Source organism: Prenolepis imparis, unplaced genomic scaffold (assembly GCF_030444845.1).
Source record: "Prenolepis imparis isolate NDT839.2.m4 unplaced genomic scaffold, iyPreImpa1.0 SCAF_1, whole genome shotgun sequence".
NCBI lineage: Eukaryota > Metazoa > Arthropoda > Insecta > Hymenoptera > Formicidae > Prenolepis > Prenolepis imparis.
The window spans coordinates 19,174,489-19,192,704 of record NW_028141159.1 but is presented as its reverse complement, the minus strand read 5'-3'; the positions used below and the strand labels follow the sequence as shown (position 1 = coordinate 19,192,704).

Genomic DNA, 18,216 nt, shown 5'->3' with positions numbered 1-18,216 from the left:
ACCTTATATATATTTTAACAGTACATTATATGCACATTATGATGGTACCATCAGCTTGCCAGCGTACAATCTTTTTGATCTAATATACGTAAAATAAGTCCGCGCCGTATGGGGTCCGCGGTATAAAAATTTTAGTTTTCAATATTTTAAGACGAGCCAAAAATTAATCTTATATATATTTTAACAGTACATTATATGCACATTATGATGGTACCATCAGCATGCCAGCGTACAAACTTTTTGATCTAATATACGTAAAATAAATCTGCGCCATATCGGGTCCGCGGTATAAAAATTTTAGATTTCAATATTTTAAAACGAGCCAAAAATTCATCTTATATATATTTTAACAGTACATTATATGCACATTATGATGGTACCATCAGCTTGCCAGCGTACAAACTTTTTGTTCTAATATACGTAAAATAAGTCCGCGCAGTATGGGGTCCGCGGTATAAAAATTTTAGTTTTTAATATTTTAAGACGAGCCAAAAATTAATCTTATATATATTTTAACAGTACATTATATGCACATTATGATGGTACCATCAGCATGCCAGCGTACAAACTATTTGATCTATTATACGTAACATGAATCCGCGCCATATGGGGTCCGCGGTATAAAAATTTTAGTTTTCAATATTTTAAGACGAGCCAAAAATTAATCTTATATATATTTTAACAGTACATTATATGCACATTATGATGGTACCATCAGCATGCCAGCGTACAAACTTTTTGATCTAATATACGTAAAATGAATCTGCGCCATATGGGGTCCGCGGTATAAAAATTTTAGTTTTCAATATTTTAAAACGAGCCAAAAATTCATCTTATATATATTTTAACAGTACATTATATGCACATTATGATGGTACCATCAGCTTGCCAGCGTACAAACTTTTTGTTCTAATATACGTAAAATAAGTCCGCGCCGTATGGGGTCCGCGGTATAAAAATTTTAGTTTTCAATATTTTAAGACGAGCCAAAAATTAATCTTATATATATTTTAACAGTACATTATATGCACATTATGATGGTACCATCAGCATGCCAGCGTACAAACTTTTTGATCTAATATACGTAAAATAATTCCGCGCCGTATGGGGTCCGCGGTATAAAAATTTTAGTTTTCAATATTTTAAAACGAGCCAAAAATTAATCTTATATATATTTTAACAGTACATTATATGCACATTATGATGGTACCATCAGCATGCCAGCGTACAAACTTTTTGATCTATTATACGTAACATGAATCCGCGCATTATGGGGTCCGCGGTATAAAAATTTTAGTTTTCAATATTTTAAAACGAGCCAAAAATTAATCTTATATATATTTTAACAGTATATTATATGCACATTATGATGGTACCATCAGCATGCCAGCGTACAAACTTTTTGATCTATTATACGTAACTTGAATCCGCGCCATATGGGGTCTGCGGTATAAAAATTTTAGTTTTCAATATTTTGAAACGAGCCAAAAATTAACCTTATATATATTTTAACAGTACATTATATGCACATTATGATGGTACCATCAGCTTGCCAGCGTACAAACCTTTTGATCTAATTTACGTAAAATAAGTCCGCGCCGTATGGGGTCCGCGGTATAAAAATTTTAGTTTTCAATATTTTAAGACGAGCCAAAAATTAATCTTATATATATTTTAACAGTACATTATATGCACATTATGATGGTACCATCAGCATGCCAGCGTACAAACTTTTTGATCTAATATACGTAAAATGAATCTGCGCCATATGGGGTTCGCGGTATAAATATTTTAGTTTTCAATATTTTAAAAGGAGCCAAAAATTCATCTTATATATATTTTAACAGTACATTATATGCACATTATGATGGTACCATCAGCATGCCAGCGTACAAACTTTTTGATCTAATATACGTAAAATGTGTCTGCGCCATATGGGGTCCGCGGTATAAAAATTTTAGTTTTCAATATTTTAAGACGAGCCAAAAATTAATCTTATATATAGTTTAACAGTACATTATATGCACATTATGATGGTACCATCAGCATGCCAGCGTACAAACTTTTTGATCTATTATACGTAATTTGAATCCGCGCCATATGGGGTCCGCGGTAAAAAAATTTTAGTTTTCAATATTTCAAAACGAGCCAAAATTTAATGTTATTTATATTTTAACAGTACATTATATGCACATTATGATGGTACCATCAGCTTGCCAGCGTACAATCTTTTTGATCTAATATACGTAAAATAAGTCCGCGCCGTATGGGGTCCGCGGTATAAAAATTTTAGTTTTCAATATTTTAAAACGAGCCAAAAATTAATCTTATATATATTTTAACAGTACATTATATGCACATTATGATGGTACCATCAGCATGCCAGCGTACAAACTTTTTGATCTATTATACGTAACATGAATCCGCGCATTATGGGGTCCGCGGTATAAAAATTTTAGTTTTCAATATTTTAAAACGAGCCAAAAATTAATCTTATATATATTTTAACAGTATATTATATGCACATTATGATGGTACCATCAGCATGCCAGCGTACAAACTTTTTGATCTATTATACGTAACTTGAATCCGCGCCATATGGGGTCTGCGGTATAAAAATTTTAGTTTTCAATATTTTAAAACGAGCCAAAAATTAACCTTATATATATTTTAACAGTACATTATATGCACATTATGATGGTACCATCAGCTTGCCAGCATACAAACCTTTTAATCTAATATACGTAAAATAGGTCCGCGCCGTATGGGGTCCGCGGTATAAAAATTTTAGTTTTCAATATTTTAAGACGAGCCAAAAATTAACCTTATATATATTTTAACAGTACATTATATGCACATTATGATGGTACCATCAGCATGCCAGCGTACAAACTTTTTGATCTAATATACGTAAAATGAATCTGCGCCATATGGGGTTCGCGGTATAAATATTTTAGTTTTCAATATTTTAAAAGGAGCCAAAAATTCATCTTATATATATTTTAACAGTACATTATATGCACATTATGATGGTACCATCAGCATGCCAGCGTACAAACTTTTTGATCTAATATACGTAAAATAAATCTGCGCCATATCGGGTCCGCGGTATAAAAATTTTAGATTTCAATATTTTAAAACGAGCCAAAAATTCATCTTATATATATTTTCACAGTACATTATATGCACATTATGATGGTACCATCAGCTTGCCAGCGTACAAACTTTTTGTTCTAATATACGTAAAATAAGTCCGCGCCGTATGGGGTCCGCGGTATAAAAATTTTAGTTTTCAATATTTTAAAACGAGCCAAAAATTAATCTTATATATATTTTAACAGTACATTATATGCACATTATGATGGTACCATCAGCATGCCAGCGTACAAACTTTTTGATCTAATATACGTAAAATAAGTCCGCGCCGTATGGGGTCCGCGGTATAAAAATTTTAGTTTTTAATATTTTAAGACGAGCCAAAAATTAATCTTATATATATTTTAACAGTACATTATATGCACATTATGATGGTACCATCAGCATGCCAGCGTACAAACTTTTTGATCTAATATACGTAAAATAAATCTGCGCCATATCGGGTCCGCGGTATAAAAATTTTAGATTTCAATATTTTAAAACGAGCCAAAAATTCATCTTATATATATTTTAACAGTACATTATATGCACATTATGATGGTACCATCAGCTTGCCAGCGTACAAACTTTTTGTTCTAATATACGTAAAATAAGTCCGCGCAGTATGGGGTCCGCGGTATAAAAATTTTAGTTTTCAATATTTTAAAACGAGCCAAAAATTAATCTTATATATATTTTAACAGTACATTATATGCACATTATGATGGTACCATCAGCATGCCAGCGTACAAACTTTTTGATCTATTATACGTAACATGAATCCGCGCATTATGGGGTCCGCGGTATAAAAATTTTAGTTTTCAATATTTTAAAACGAGCCAAAAATTAATCTTATATATATTTTAACAGTATATTATATGCACATTATGATGGTACCATCAGCATGCCAGCGTACAAACTTTTTGATCTATTATACGTAACTTGAATCCGCGCCATATGGGGTCTGCGGTATAAAAATTTTAGTTTTCAATATTTTGAAACGAGCCAAAAATTAACCTTATATATATTTTAACAGTACATTATATGCACATTATGATGGTACCATCAGCTTGCCAGCGTACAAACCTTTTGATCTAATTTACGTAAAATAAGTCCGCGCCGTATGGGGTCCGCGGTATAAAAATTTTAGTTTTCAATATTTTAAGACGAGCCAAAAATTAATCTTATATATATTTTAACAGTACATTATATGCACATTATGATGGTACCATCAGCATGCCAGCGTACAAACTTTTTGATCTAATATACGTAAAATGAATCTGCGCCATATGGGGTTCGCGGTATAAATATTTTAGTTTTCAATATTTTAAAAGGAGCCAAAAATTCATCTTATATATATTTTAACAGTACATTATATGCACATTATGTTGGTACCATCAGCATGCCAGCGTACAAACTTTTTGATCTAATATACGTAAAATGAGTCTGCGCCATATGGGGTCCGCGGTATAAAAATTTTAGTTTTCAATATTTTAAGACGAGCCAAAAATTAATCTTATATATAGTTTAACAGTACATTATATGCACATTATGATGGTACCATCAGCATGCCAGCGTACAAACTTTTTGATCTATTATACGTAATTTGAATCCGCGCCATATGGGGTCCGCGGTAAAAAAATTTTAGTTTTCAATATTTCAAAACGAGCCAAAATTTAATGTTATTTATATTTAAACAGTACATTATATGCACATTATGATGGTACCATCAGCTTGCCAGCGTATAAACTTTTTGATATAATATACCTAAAATAAGTCCGCGCCGTATGGGGTCCGCGGTATAAAAATTTTAGTTTTTAATATTTTAAGACGAGCCAAAAATTCATCTTATATATATTTTAACAGTACATTATATGCACATTATGATGGTACCATCAGCATGCCAGCGTACAAACTTTTTGATCTAATATACGTAAAATAAGTCCGCGCCGTATGGGGTCCGCGGTATAAAAATTTTAGTTTTCAATATTTTAAGACGAGCCAAAAATTAATCTTATATATATTTTAACAGTACATTATATGCACATTATGATGGTACCATCAGCATGCCAGCGTACAAACTTTTTGATCTAATATACGTAAAATAAATCTGCGCCATATCGGGTCCGCGGTATAAAAATTTTAGATTTCAATATTTTAAAACGAGCCAAAAATTCATCTTATATATATTTTAACAGTACATTATATGCACATTATGATGGTACCATCAGCTTGCCAGCGTACAAACTTTTTGTTCTAATATACGTAAAATAAGTCCGCGCAGTATGGGGTCCGCGGTATAAAAATTTTAGTTTTCAATATTTTAAGACGAGCCAAAAATTAATCTTATATATATTTTAACAGTACATTATATGCACATTATGATGGTACCATCAGCATGCCAGCGTACAAACTATTTGATCTATTATACGTAACATGAATCCGCGCCATATGGGGTCCGCGGTATAAAAATTTTAGTTTTCAATATTTTAAGACGAGTCAAAAATTAATCTTATATATATTTTAACAGTACATTATATGCACATTATGATGGTACCATCAGCATGCCAGCGTACAAACTTTTTGATCTAATATACGTAAAATGAATCTGCGCCATATGGGGTCCGCGGTATAAAAATTTTAGTTTTCAATATTTTAAAACGAGCCAAAAATTCATCTTATATATATTTTAACAGTACATTATATGCACATTATGATGGTACCATCAGCTTGCCAGCGTACAAACTTTTTGTTCTAATATACGTAAAATAAGTCCGCGCCGTATGGGGTCCGCGGTATAAAAATTTTAGTTTTCAATATTTTAAGACGAGCCAAAAATTAATCTTATATATATTTTAACAGTACATTATATGCACATTATGATGGTACCATCAGCATGCCAGCGTACAAACTTTTTGATCTAATATACGTAAAATAATTCCGCGCCGTATGGGGTCCGCGGTATAAAAATTTTAGTTTTCAATATTTTAAAACGAGCCAAAAATTAATCTTATATATATTTTAACAGTACATTATATGCACATTATGATGGTACCATCAGCATGCCAGCGTACAAACTTTTTGATCTATTATACGTAACATGAATCCGCGCATTATGGGGTCCGCGGTATAAAAATTTTAGTTTTCAATATTTTAAAACGAGCCAAAAATTAATCTTATATATATTTTAACAGTATATTATATGCACATTATGATAGTACCATCAGCATGCCAGCGTACAAACTTTTTGATCTATTATACGTAACTTGAATCCGCGCCATATGGGGTCCGCGGTATAAAAATTTTAGTTTTCAATATTTTAAAACGAGCCAAAAATTAACCTTATATATATTTTAACAGTACATTATATGCACATTATGATGGTACCATCAGCTTGCCAGCGTACAATCTTTTTGATCTAATATACGTAAAATAAGTCCGCGCCGTATGGGGTCCGCGGTATAAAAATTTTAGTTTTCAATATTTTAAGACGAGCCAAAAATTCATCTTATATATATTTTAACAGTACATTATATGCACATTATGATGGTACCATCAGCATGCCAGCGTACAAACTTTTTGATCTAATATACGTAAAATAAGTCCGCGCCGTATGGGGTCCGCGGTATAAAAATTTTAGTTTTCAATATTTTAAGACGAGCCAAAAATTAATCTTATATATATTTTAACAGTACATTATATGCACATTATGATGGTACCATCAGCATGCCAGCGTACAAACTTTTTGATCTATTATACGTAACATGAATCCGCGCCATATGGGGTCTGCGGTATAAAAATTTTAGTTTTCAATATTTTGAAACGAGCCAAAAATTAACCTTATATATATTTTAACAGTACATTATATGCACATTATGATGGTACCATCAGCTTGCCAGCGTACAAACCTTTTGATCTAATTTACGTAAAATAAGTCCGCGCCGTATGGGGTCCGCGGTATAAAAATTTTAGTTTTCAATATTTTAAGACGAGCCAAAAATTAATCTTATATATATTTTAACAGTACATTATATGCACATTATGATGGTACCATCAGCATGCCAGCGTACAAACTTTTTGATCTAATATACGTAAAATGAATCTGCGCCATATGGGGTTCGCGGTATAAATATTTTAGTTTTCAATATTTTAAAAGGAGCCAAAAATTCATCTTATATATATTTTAACAGTACATTATATGCACATTATGATGGTACCATCAGCATGCCAGCGTACAAACTTTTTGATCTAATATACGTAAAATGAGTCTGCGCCATATGGGGTCCGCGGTATAAAAATTTTAGTTTTCAATATTTTAAGACGAGCCAAAAATTAATCTTATATATAGTTTAACAGTACATTATATGCACATTATGATGGTACCATCAGCATGCCAGCGTACAAACTTTTTGATCTATTATACGTAACTTGAATCCGCGCCATATGGGGTCTGCGGTATAAAAATTTTAGTTTTCAATATTTTAAAACGAGCCAAAAATTAACCTTATATATATTTTAACAGTACATTATATGCACATTATGATGGTACCATCAGCTTGCCAGCGTACAAACCTTTTAATCTAATATACGTAAAATAGGTCCGCGCCGTATGGGGTCCGCGGTATAAAAATTTTAGTTTTCAATATTTTAAGACGAGCCAAAAATTAATCTTATATATATTTTAACAGTACATTATATGCACATTATGATGGTACCATCAGCATGCCAGCGTACAAACTTTTTGATCTAATATACGTAAAATGAATCTGCGCCATATGGGGTTCGCGGTATAAATATTTTAGTTTTCAATATTTTAAAAGGAGCCAAAAATTCATCTTATATATATTTTAACAGTACATTATATGCACATTATGATGGTACCATCAGCATGCCAGCGTACAAACTTTTTGATCTAATATACGTAAAATGAATCTGCGCCATATGGGGTCCGCGGTATAAAAATTTTAGTTTTCAATATTTTAAAACGAGCCAAAAATTAACCTTATATATATTTTAACAGTACATTATATGCACATTATGATGGTACCATCAGCTTGCCAGCGTACAATCTTTTTGATCTAATATACGTAAAATAAGTCCGCGCCGTATGGGGTCCGCGGTATAAAAATTTTAGTTTTCAATATTTTAAGACGAGCCAAAAATTAATCTTATATATATTTTAACAGTACATTATATGCACATTATGATGGTACCATCAGCATGCCAGCGTACAAACTTTTTGATCTAATATACGTAAAATAAATCTGCGCCATATCGGGTCCGCGGTATAAAAATTTTAGATTTCAATATTTTAAAACGAGCCAAAAATTCATCTTATATATATTTTAACAGTACATTATATGCACATTATGATGGTACCATCAGCTTGCCAGCGTACAAACTTTTTGTTCTAATATACGTAAAATAAGTCCGCGCAGTATGGGGTCCGCGGTATAAAAATTTTAGTTTTTAATATTTTAAGACGAGCCAAAAATTAATCTTATATATATTTTAACAGTACATTATATGCACATTATGATGGTACCATCAGCATGCCAGCGTACAAACTATTTGATCTATTATACGTAACATGAATCCGCGCCATATGGGGTCCGCGGTATAAAAATTTTAGTTTTCAATATTTTAAGACGAGCCAAAAATTAATCTTATATATATTTTAACAGTACATTATATGCACATTATGATGGTACCATCAGCATGCCAGCGTACAAACTTTTTGATCTAATATACGTAAAATGAATCTGCGCCATATGGGGTCCGCGGTATAAAAATTTTAGTTTTCAATATTTTAAAACGAGCCAAAAATTCATCTTATATATATTTTAACAGTACATTATATGCACATTATGATGGTACCATCAGCTTGCCAGCGTACAAACTTTTTGTTCTAATATACGTAAAATAAGTCCGCGCCGTATGGGGTCCGCGGTATAAAAATTTTAGTTTTCAATATTTTAAGACGAGCCAAAAATTAATCTTATATATATTTTAACAGTACATTATATGCACATTATGATGGTACCATCAGCATGCCAGCGTACAAACTTTTTGATCTAATATACGTAAAATAATTCCGCGCCGTATGGGGTCCGCGGTATAAAAATTTTAGTTTTCAATATTTTAAAACGAGCCAAAAATTAATCTTATATATATTTTAACAGTACATTATATGCACATTATGATGGTACCATCAGCATGCCAGCGTACAAACTTTTTGATCTATTATACGTAACATGAATCCGCGCATTATGGGGTCCGCGGTATAAAAATTTTAGTTTTCAATATTTTAAAACGAGCCAAAAATTAATCTTATATATATTTTAACAGTATATTATATGCACATTATGATGGTACCATCAGCATGCCAGCGTACAAACTTTTTGATCTATTATACGTAACTTGAATCCGCGCCATATGGGGTCTGCGGTATAAAAATTTTAGTTTTCAATATTTTGAAACGAGCCAAAAATTAACCTTATATATATTTTAACAGTACATTATATGCACATTATGATGGTACCATCAGCTTGCCAGCGTACAAACCTTTTGATCTAATTTACGTAAAATAAGTCCGCGCCGTATGGGGTCCGCGGTATAAAAATTTTAGTTTTCAATATTTTAAGACGAGCCAAAAATTAATCTTATATATATTTTAACAGTACATTATATGCACATTATGATGGTACCATCAGCATGCCAGCGTACAAACTTTTTGATCTAATATACGTAAAATGAATCTGCGCCATATGGGGTTCGCGGTATAAATATTTTAGTTTTCAATATTTTAAAAGGAGCCAAAAATTCATCTTATATATATTTTAACAGTACATTATATGCACATTATGATGGTACCATCAGCATGCCAGCGTACAAACTTTTTGATCTAATATACGTAAAATGTGTCTGCGCCATATGGGGTCCGCGGTATAAAAATTTTAGTTTTCAATATTTTAAGACGAGCCAAAAATTAATCTTATATATAGTTTAACAGTACATTATATGCACATTATGATGGTACCATCAGCATGCCAGCGTACAAACTTTTTGATCTATTATACGTAATTTGAATCCGCGCCATATGGGGTCCGCGGTAAAAAAATTTTAGTTTTCAATATTTCAAAACGAGCCAAAATTTAATGTTATTTATATTTTAACAGTACATTATATGCACATTATGATGGTACCATCAGCTTGCCAGCGTACAATCTTTTTGATCTAATATACGTAAAATAAGTCCGCGCCGTATGGGGTCCGCGGTATAAAAATTTTAGTTTTCAATATTTTAAAACGAGCCAAAAATTAATCTTATATATATTTTAACAGTACATTATATGCACATTATGATGGTACCATCAGCATGCCAGCGTACAAACTTTTTGATCTATTATACGTAACATGAATCCGCGCATTATGGGGTCCGCGGTATAAATATTTTAGTTTTCAATATTTTGAAACGAGCCAAAAATTAATCTTATATATATTTTAACAGTACATTATACGCACATTATGATGGTACCATCAGCATGCCAGCGTACAAACTTTTTGATCTATTATACGTAACTTGAATCCGCGCCATATGGTGTCCGCGGTATAATAATTTTAGTTTTCAATATTTTAAAATGAGTCAAAAATTAATCTTATATATATTTTAACAGTACATTATATGCACATTATGATGGTACCATCAGCTTGCCAGCGTACAAACTTTTTGATCTAATATACGTAAAATAACTCCGCGCCGTATGGGGTCCGCGGCTTAATAATTTTAAATTTCATTATTTTTAAACCTGCCAAAATTGTAAATGCGAGTCAAGAACAATTAAAAATTATATGCACTTTATATATCGTAATTTTATTATGGGTAAAGTAAGAATTTAGATAGATTAAGATGTAAGAGTCAACAATTTCTTACTATATTTATCTCTTTCGTCGCGCAATCACTCAGCAATTAGTATAAAATAATTAATACAAATCAAAAAGGATAAAAAATTTTGCGCACCTTATATATTGTAATTTTATTATGCGCAAAGTAAAAATTTAGATAGATTAAGTAGTAGGATTCAACAATTTCTTAATACGTTTAGTTTTTTCGTCGCGCAATCACTCAGCTATTAATGTAAAAGCATTGAAGCAAATAAAAAACATAATATTATATGCACTTTATATATCATATTTTTATTATACGCAAGGTAATAATATAGATAGATTAAGTAGTACGAGTCAACAATTCTCAGTACGTTTAGCCTTTTCGTCGCGCAATTATTTCATCATTAACATAAAATCATAAATACAAGTCAAAAACTTTAAAAAATAATACGTACTTTATATATCATAATTTTATTATACCCAAAGTAAAAATGTAGATAGATTAAGTAGTACGAGTCAATAATTTCTCACGACTGTTAGCCTTTTCGTCGCGCAATCACTTAATCATTAACATAAAATCATAAATGCGAGTCAAAAACAATAAAAAATAACACGCACTTTATATATCATAATTGTATTATGCGCAAAGTAAAAATGTAGATAGATTAAGTAGTACGTGTCAACAATTTCGCACTACGTTTAGCCTTTTCGTCGCGCAATCATTTAATCCTTAACATAAAATTATAAATGCGAGTCAAGAACAATAAATATTAGCTGATTAAAGTGTCAATTTGCTAATTAAGTTTTTAATTAATAATATGTTATATAAATTAATAATATGTTTTAAATAATATCTTATGGTACTTTAAATTCGAAGAATGGCGCGCGCATAACGCGCGCTCGTATTGTTCTAGTATATATAAAATATATATAGGTATAATAGATTAAATTATATAGCTATAATTACCATGAACAATTGCCTTCTTCGCATATCAGGTCTTCTGGGCGCTCCAGCAGTCACGACAACTAAATCGGCGTTTTCTAAGCCCAAGGGCAGCCTATTTATACCCTTAAATCCTCGAACTGGCAATCTCGTAGGTATATGATTTAGTTCCTCTACGATTCCTTCGGGATCGCTTCGATTGCAAAGTCGAAGCTCGGTAAGACTACCCGGATATGTCTTCAACAGGTGTGCCAAGGACTTGCCAACTCCGCCAAGACCGACGATAGCGACTCGACATTTTCTGATGTATTTCAATTCCTCGCGTTCTTTCATGGGATGATCGTTTTTCGTACGATTAAAACCCATACATTTCCGTCTTCCAATTTTTTGAAGGGATTTACGAATCAGCTTCATGGCATTGTACATTTTGTGACTAAATAAGAAAAACGACAGAAATTTCTACTGTAAATGTATGACTCATAGGTATATGCATACATAATACTTACATAAGCTTAAATATTTCAAAATATTAATTTACTTATAATAAATTGTTGTTAATATTATTAGTATACATCAAAATATAAAACTTGTAATTGCAAAATATCAAGAATAAAATTGAAATACGTTAATATTCTTTTTATATAAAATATAAATTATTTAAAAAAGTTAATTGAATTGTACAAAATTTTTTGTAGAATAAAAATAAATACTATCAAAGTAAGTTAAAAAATATATTTATAATGAAACTAAATAATTACTACCATTTTCTTCTTGAGAATGTGAGGCAAATTGCCAACGATCGAAAATGTGGATGATTACTTTAGCCGCAATACAAATCGTTGGAAATGCATAATTATTGTATAAAAATTCTTCAATAAATTATACTCTAAATAATAACAGAATTTTGAATAAGCATAATTATAAAAGCCGTCAATTACCATTAATTTACTATAACATTTCGTATTACCATATTGCTCCTATGTTCGTGATTCTTCAAAGATCGATATTTTTCTAGCATTACATATTACGTATAATTATACGTATTTATACAACTTCAACTTCAAGATTCTCAATATGTCGTATTGAAAGTGTGTAACTTTGTTATTCGGTTACATATAAAATAGAACGTAATATTATTTTTAACAATTACTATATTACAATAATATTTGATAAAAAATTAGAATGGGTCTTAATTGCGTGAGGCCAGTCGATCCTTTATGTGCTTTGATTCCAAGAAACGAGCTCGATGTTTCACCGATTAAAGAATCAAGATTGCCGGTTATTTTCCTGATTGGAGGTCCAGGAGCAGGAAAAGGTTTGTTGAATTTTCACGCATTTACGATATTCAAAAATAAACTTTAAAAATTATCAATTAGTGAAATCAATTATTTTTTTTCAATCGTTCATAAATTCTAATTATTCAATATATTATACAATACAAAAAAATTATGCCAAATTTATATAATATTTTGTAAAGGATCCCGCACAAATCTATGTAACACTTAATGAAAAGATTTTCAAAGATAAAATCATGAAAGCTACAACATATCCAAAAATCAAGCAATTTGACGGAAGCCACTTTTTATATAAGAAGTGTGTGGGGTCCTTTCAATTTAACCATTGTATATTATTAACAATTATATGTCTAAATGAATATATATGTCTAATATGAATAAAATAATACATTTCTAATTAGATTTAAAAATAATAATTTAGAAAGACAATCTCTTTTCCTCTGCAGCAACACAGTGTGTACGAGTAGCAGAGCATTATGGTTTTTGCACTATTATAACCAGAGAATTGTTGCGCGACGAAGTAGCTACCGGTTCACAGAAAGGTGTTATCCTGGCGTATCTGATGTCCGATGGTAAACTAATTCCCGCGGATGTCATGGTGGAGCTCGTCAAATCGAGAATGCTGAAGAGCTTGAGTACGTCGCGGGGTTTCTTGCTGAGCGGATTTCCCCGGGAGAAAGCACAGTGTAAGCAGTTCAACCAGCATATCCGGCCGCCGGATCTCGTCCTGTATCTGTACGTCAGGGACTCGTTGTTGATGGACAGAATTTTAGCGAGAAGGATCACCGCCACCGAGCGACAGGATCGCAGGATCGAAGAAAATTTACAGCGGATCAAGGACCATGACAAAATGATCAAACCGATCCTAAGGTATTACAAGAAACAACTGGTGACCATTAATGGTGAGAACGATGAAATGAAAGTCTTCGAGGATATTTGCAATGCGATCGATAATGTCCTGAAGAATTTTCCGAGCACGTCTGAAAGCGATCAATTAGAGCCTGTTCAAACATGATGTTGAACTAGCAATACTTGATCTCAGTGTCAATTATCATGTAAAATTATATAATAATTGATAAAGTTTGAATTATAAAAACTGTGCTTTATATACGTGTCTCACACACATGTATATTAAAATAAACGTTATAGATTTGTACAGAAATTATAATTACTATTATAATAAATATTACAATAAACAAGCACAATGTGAAAGAAGAAAAATAACTTTAATATATTAATTGCGTGATTAATTAATCAGACATTACAAAATTTGTTTCTGATGGAAACCTATTTCCTTTTAAATATTGAACCTTCGTGTTTCAATATATCAACATTCGGAATATGAGCGAAAGGGTGGATTTGTTAAGGGTGAACCAAGGGTAACTATACACTAAGCAACCGAGAATCGTGTTCGTTTTTATTCACCACCGATAAATTACCGTTTTTTGATACGAAATATTCGAAACAATTAACGCAAATTGATAATTTATATCTCTATTTATATATTTATATACGCATAAATATATTAAACTATAAAAATTTTTGCAAAGTTTTATGTGATATTTATCTCTATATCTATTACATTTTTATATCTAACCCATTACATAAAAAATTATTATATTTCTATTTAAAATTATTATTGTTACAGAATTTCTGCATTGTATTATTTTTTAATTTATTCGATTTTACTATCTAATTTGTTTAAAAATGATGCCGGTTATATTTAATTTAAATTCTGATGAGAAAAAAGGCCTCTAAATATATAACATTTTTATAAAAAAACATTACAGTTTTATCGTTTTCTTTAAATGCAACAGAAGCCCCTTTGTTATTAAATATCATTATTATATCGAAGGTCATAATTTTTTTATTCAGCAGAATCTTGGCGCATAATTTCTTGTTATACGTGTGGGAATCTGTGCTAAAAAAGGTTCTTTTTCTGAGAACTCATGTAGAGCGACACATATCCGTCTTTATCATACATGCATGAAAATAACGTTCATCTAAGGAACATTGCACAAAGACGCGCTAAGAAAGCACAGGCGTGTAAATTTGCGGGGTGATGCTTGAGATGTGCACACCGATCGTAGCATCCCCTTTGAGGTATTCATCGAGGGAGGAAGAGCAACTTCCTCTTCGCTGCTCGTTCTACTTTCTAACGTGGTATTAAACGAGACGAACGAGAGTTTGATGGATGTCTCGCAAATATTCAGTTTCTAAGAAATTGATTATATACGTATTCAAATGATTGTATTGATCGTATTTTCAGAAACTTTAATCATTTAACAAGAATTATACCAAATATTATGATTTCAAAAATCTAAACATTTTAATTGTATTATGATAAATCTTGTGGCACATATAAATTCTAAAATAAAATCAAATTAAATTCATACAAAATAAATGACATCTTTCATTTTAAGCAATTAAGAAACAATGTTAACTTTTACATGTTTTATGTCTTGGATATCTATCGTAATAAATTTAAAAAAATAATTATATGTAAACTGATAAGATAAGGAAATAAGCTGAATAAGCTGAAAGGTTTAATATTTTTCTGATAATACGCGAATGTAATATTGAAAATTAATTCTGCATCCAATGCAAAATCAAATATTTCATGATGAGACATCTGAAATTGAAAATCAGAAATATTATAAGTTTAGAGAATTAAATAAACATTTAATAATTTTCACCTGTTTTTAATTTTTAACAAGTTGCGATAAGCCTGTATCACAAAAGAAGGAGATGTGGGTGTATAATTTTAAGTTTCTCATAAACACGTAACTTTATATAATGTAAACATTTCCCTTACAACATATTCGAATGATTGATCAGCGTCACTGTACCATTTCTACCCCCGTACACACCCCAACTCACCCCACCGCGTCCCATAACGCGCATTCCCATGTCCTAGAACGAGAGCGGGCGCGCGCACACCCCCGACTTTCCACGCGGCTTTGTACCCCGAATTGCGATTGTCTGCGTGCCCACGCACACCATCACGTCGACGACAAGTAACTCGATGGTTGTGTGTTTGCACCCCCTGTCGCCCCAAGCCATCCCTGCAGCGCGGGTGGATGGGGTGGTTGGCTGCGTTTATGAGGCCGCGGGCCCGAAATTGAAAGGCATCCAGCCTCGCGCGGGGGAAAGAGGGTGCACGGGGGTTGAGGCAGGGGGGCGCGCAGCAGTCACTGACAAGCGAAAGAGCGTATCAGAGGGTAATCCTATTGGTGGACGCCGGCGTCGCGACGTCCCGACATCATTGGTCCATCTGCGATCCACGGGGCGTGGCGACGCCGGTTTAGTAGGGGAGGAAGGGGTTGTTGCATCCCTGGCAACGATTACCAGAAGGCAACCGGGGTACGGCAGGAATCCAGCATGGCGGCGACCCGGCAACAACCCCTTAGGCGCCACCGGGCTCTCACCCTCACTGCCAACCACCACAACGACGCCCGGCGTCGGTCGTTACCGATTACCCGCATCCACTTTCGTGGATCTCGCTCGATTTGTTCGAGGGAGATCACTTCAGGAATCGAAAGTTCGATCGCGCTCGATTAATCGCTCCGTCAGCGACTCCTTTTGAATGTTGATTCTTTGGCGACGACGATGGGGAAAATTCTATCACCTGAGATTATCTCTTCGGAGGAATGTTTGGGGAAGGAGAAAACACTATCTATTTTTTCTATTTATCTAAATAATATATAAATTCGGATCTTTTTGACAAATATAATACCACGTTAAAAAATATTTATTTATTTACATTTTTCAACGTTTAGATTAGACGCACTTTAATGCAAATAAAATATGTAAATATGTGGGAAATGGGAATTTCCTCTTATTATACTTTAGACAAAAAATAGATTATTTATCGCAATTTTTTTCTAGAAAAAAATACTTAAAAGTCCAAACTATTTAAAATGAAATTAATTTCAATCATCAAGTACTTTAAAATCTTTACATCTCCATTCAATCTCATTCCAGCTAGATTCGATTAATTCACGCCGGATCAAAGGATCCGCCTGCTATTTAGCGTATCGTCACTTTTTATCCAGGCGAACCGATGCCGAAGCGACCCGGCAAAGAGAGCTTCGCCGTTGCATAGCCAACGATCAACAATTGCAGCGATGCTCAGGTAGTCGTCGTCCCCCGCGAAAGTGTCTACCCTTCTGTAGGGGTAGTTTGGTAGTAGTAGTTTGGTCCAGGCTGCTGCGGGGTGGGAGATGCCAGGCGTCATCTCCTACCCCGGAGGGGTCGGCGCAGGCGCGTCGTCGCGACGACGGGCGTCGCGGCGAGGCGCCGCATCAAACGTGGAGGCTATAGGTTAAATCCTCCCGCTCCTCGTTTTTGTCGTTTTTCCGGCGTTGCCTCCTGATCCCGCCTTCAAAAGTGCCGCTGGACCAATCGGCGCCGGGCGTTGCTCGCCCGCTGCCTCCGACGGCACGGCAAGTACCACGACGACGGCGGCGGCGGCGTCGGCGGCGGTGACGACGACAACGACGACGACGACGCCGACGTCATCCGCGGGTAACGGGCGACTCGCCACCGAGATCCCGGATTGGGACGCCGCAGACGTCATACGCCAATCTGACATCGACGAACGATCGTTCCGCTTACGCCCCGATCTCGAAGCTGAACGTCATTCCTGATAGCGCGAGCGCAGTATCAGAGCTTCATTTCCCTTATCAAATATCTTCTTACCTTGCATTTAACGTTGTCGTAATCGTGTCGGTCTAGATCGCGTATCGTGACTTTCAGACTTCTTCAGGATTCTTCGTCCAGGTGGTTTTTCGTGTGGTGAATCGCTGAATTCGAGAACTAAATGACTGTAGATCGAAGTCGAGCCGAGCGATTAAAAAATTTGGTGATCGTAGATTGAAGAGGGTGGAGAAATCAGTGATCGCGCGGGAAGTGACTTACGTGCCACAGTGCGGGTACGCTAAATCCTGGAGTTAC

At 33.6% G+C, this 18,216-nt stretch overlaps 2 protein-coding genes across 2 annotated transcripts in view; one reads left to right on the top strand and one right to left on the bottom strand.

The window, feature by feature from the left end:
• LOC145938443 (malate dehydrogenase-like) overlaps positions 1–12,391 on the bottom strand; it is a 50,179-nt gene extending 37,788 nt beyond the window's left edge. Inside the window, exon 1 of the mRNA XM_083042132.1 lies at positions 11,990–12,391. Coding sequence (XP_082898258.1) covers positions 11,990–12,391 — 402 coding nt within the window. The remainder of the gene's footprint in view (positions 1–11,989) is intronic.
• Positions 12,392–13,147: 756 nt separating this feature from the next.
• On the top strand, positions 13,148–14,275 carry LOC145938391 (adenylate kinase isoenzyme 1). Its single transcript, XM_083042004.1, has 2 exons — positions 13,148–13,280; positions 13,707–14,275. The coding sequence occupies exons 1-2, from the start codon at positions 13,148–13,150 to the stop codon at positions 14,273–14,275; spliced, it is 702 nt and encodes a 233-aa protein (XP_082898130.1).
• The last annotated feature ends 3,941 nt before the right edge of the window (positions 14,276–18,216 follow it).

What these genes read in the sequence shown, in the direction of transcription:
- LOC145938391 (XM_083042004.1), top strand. Translation starts at nt 13,148, where the DNA reads ATGGGTCTTAATTGCGTGAGGCCAGTCGATCCTTTATGTGCTTTGATT. An exon ending in AGGTCCAGGAGCAGGAAAAG is followed by an intron (nt 13,281 to 13,706) that starts GTTTGTTGAATT and finishes TTTCCTCTGCAG; the next exon opens with CAACACAGTGTGTACGAGTA.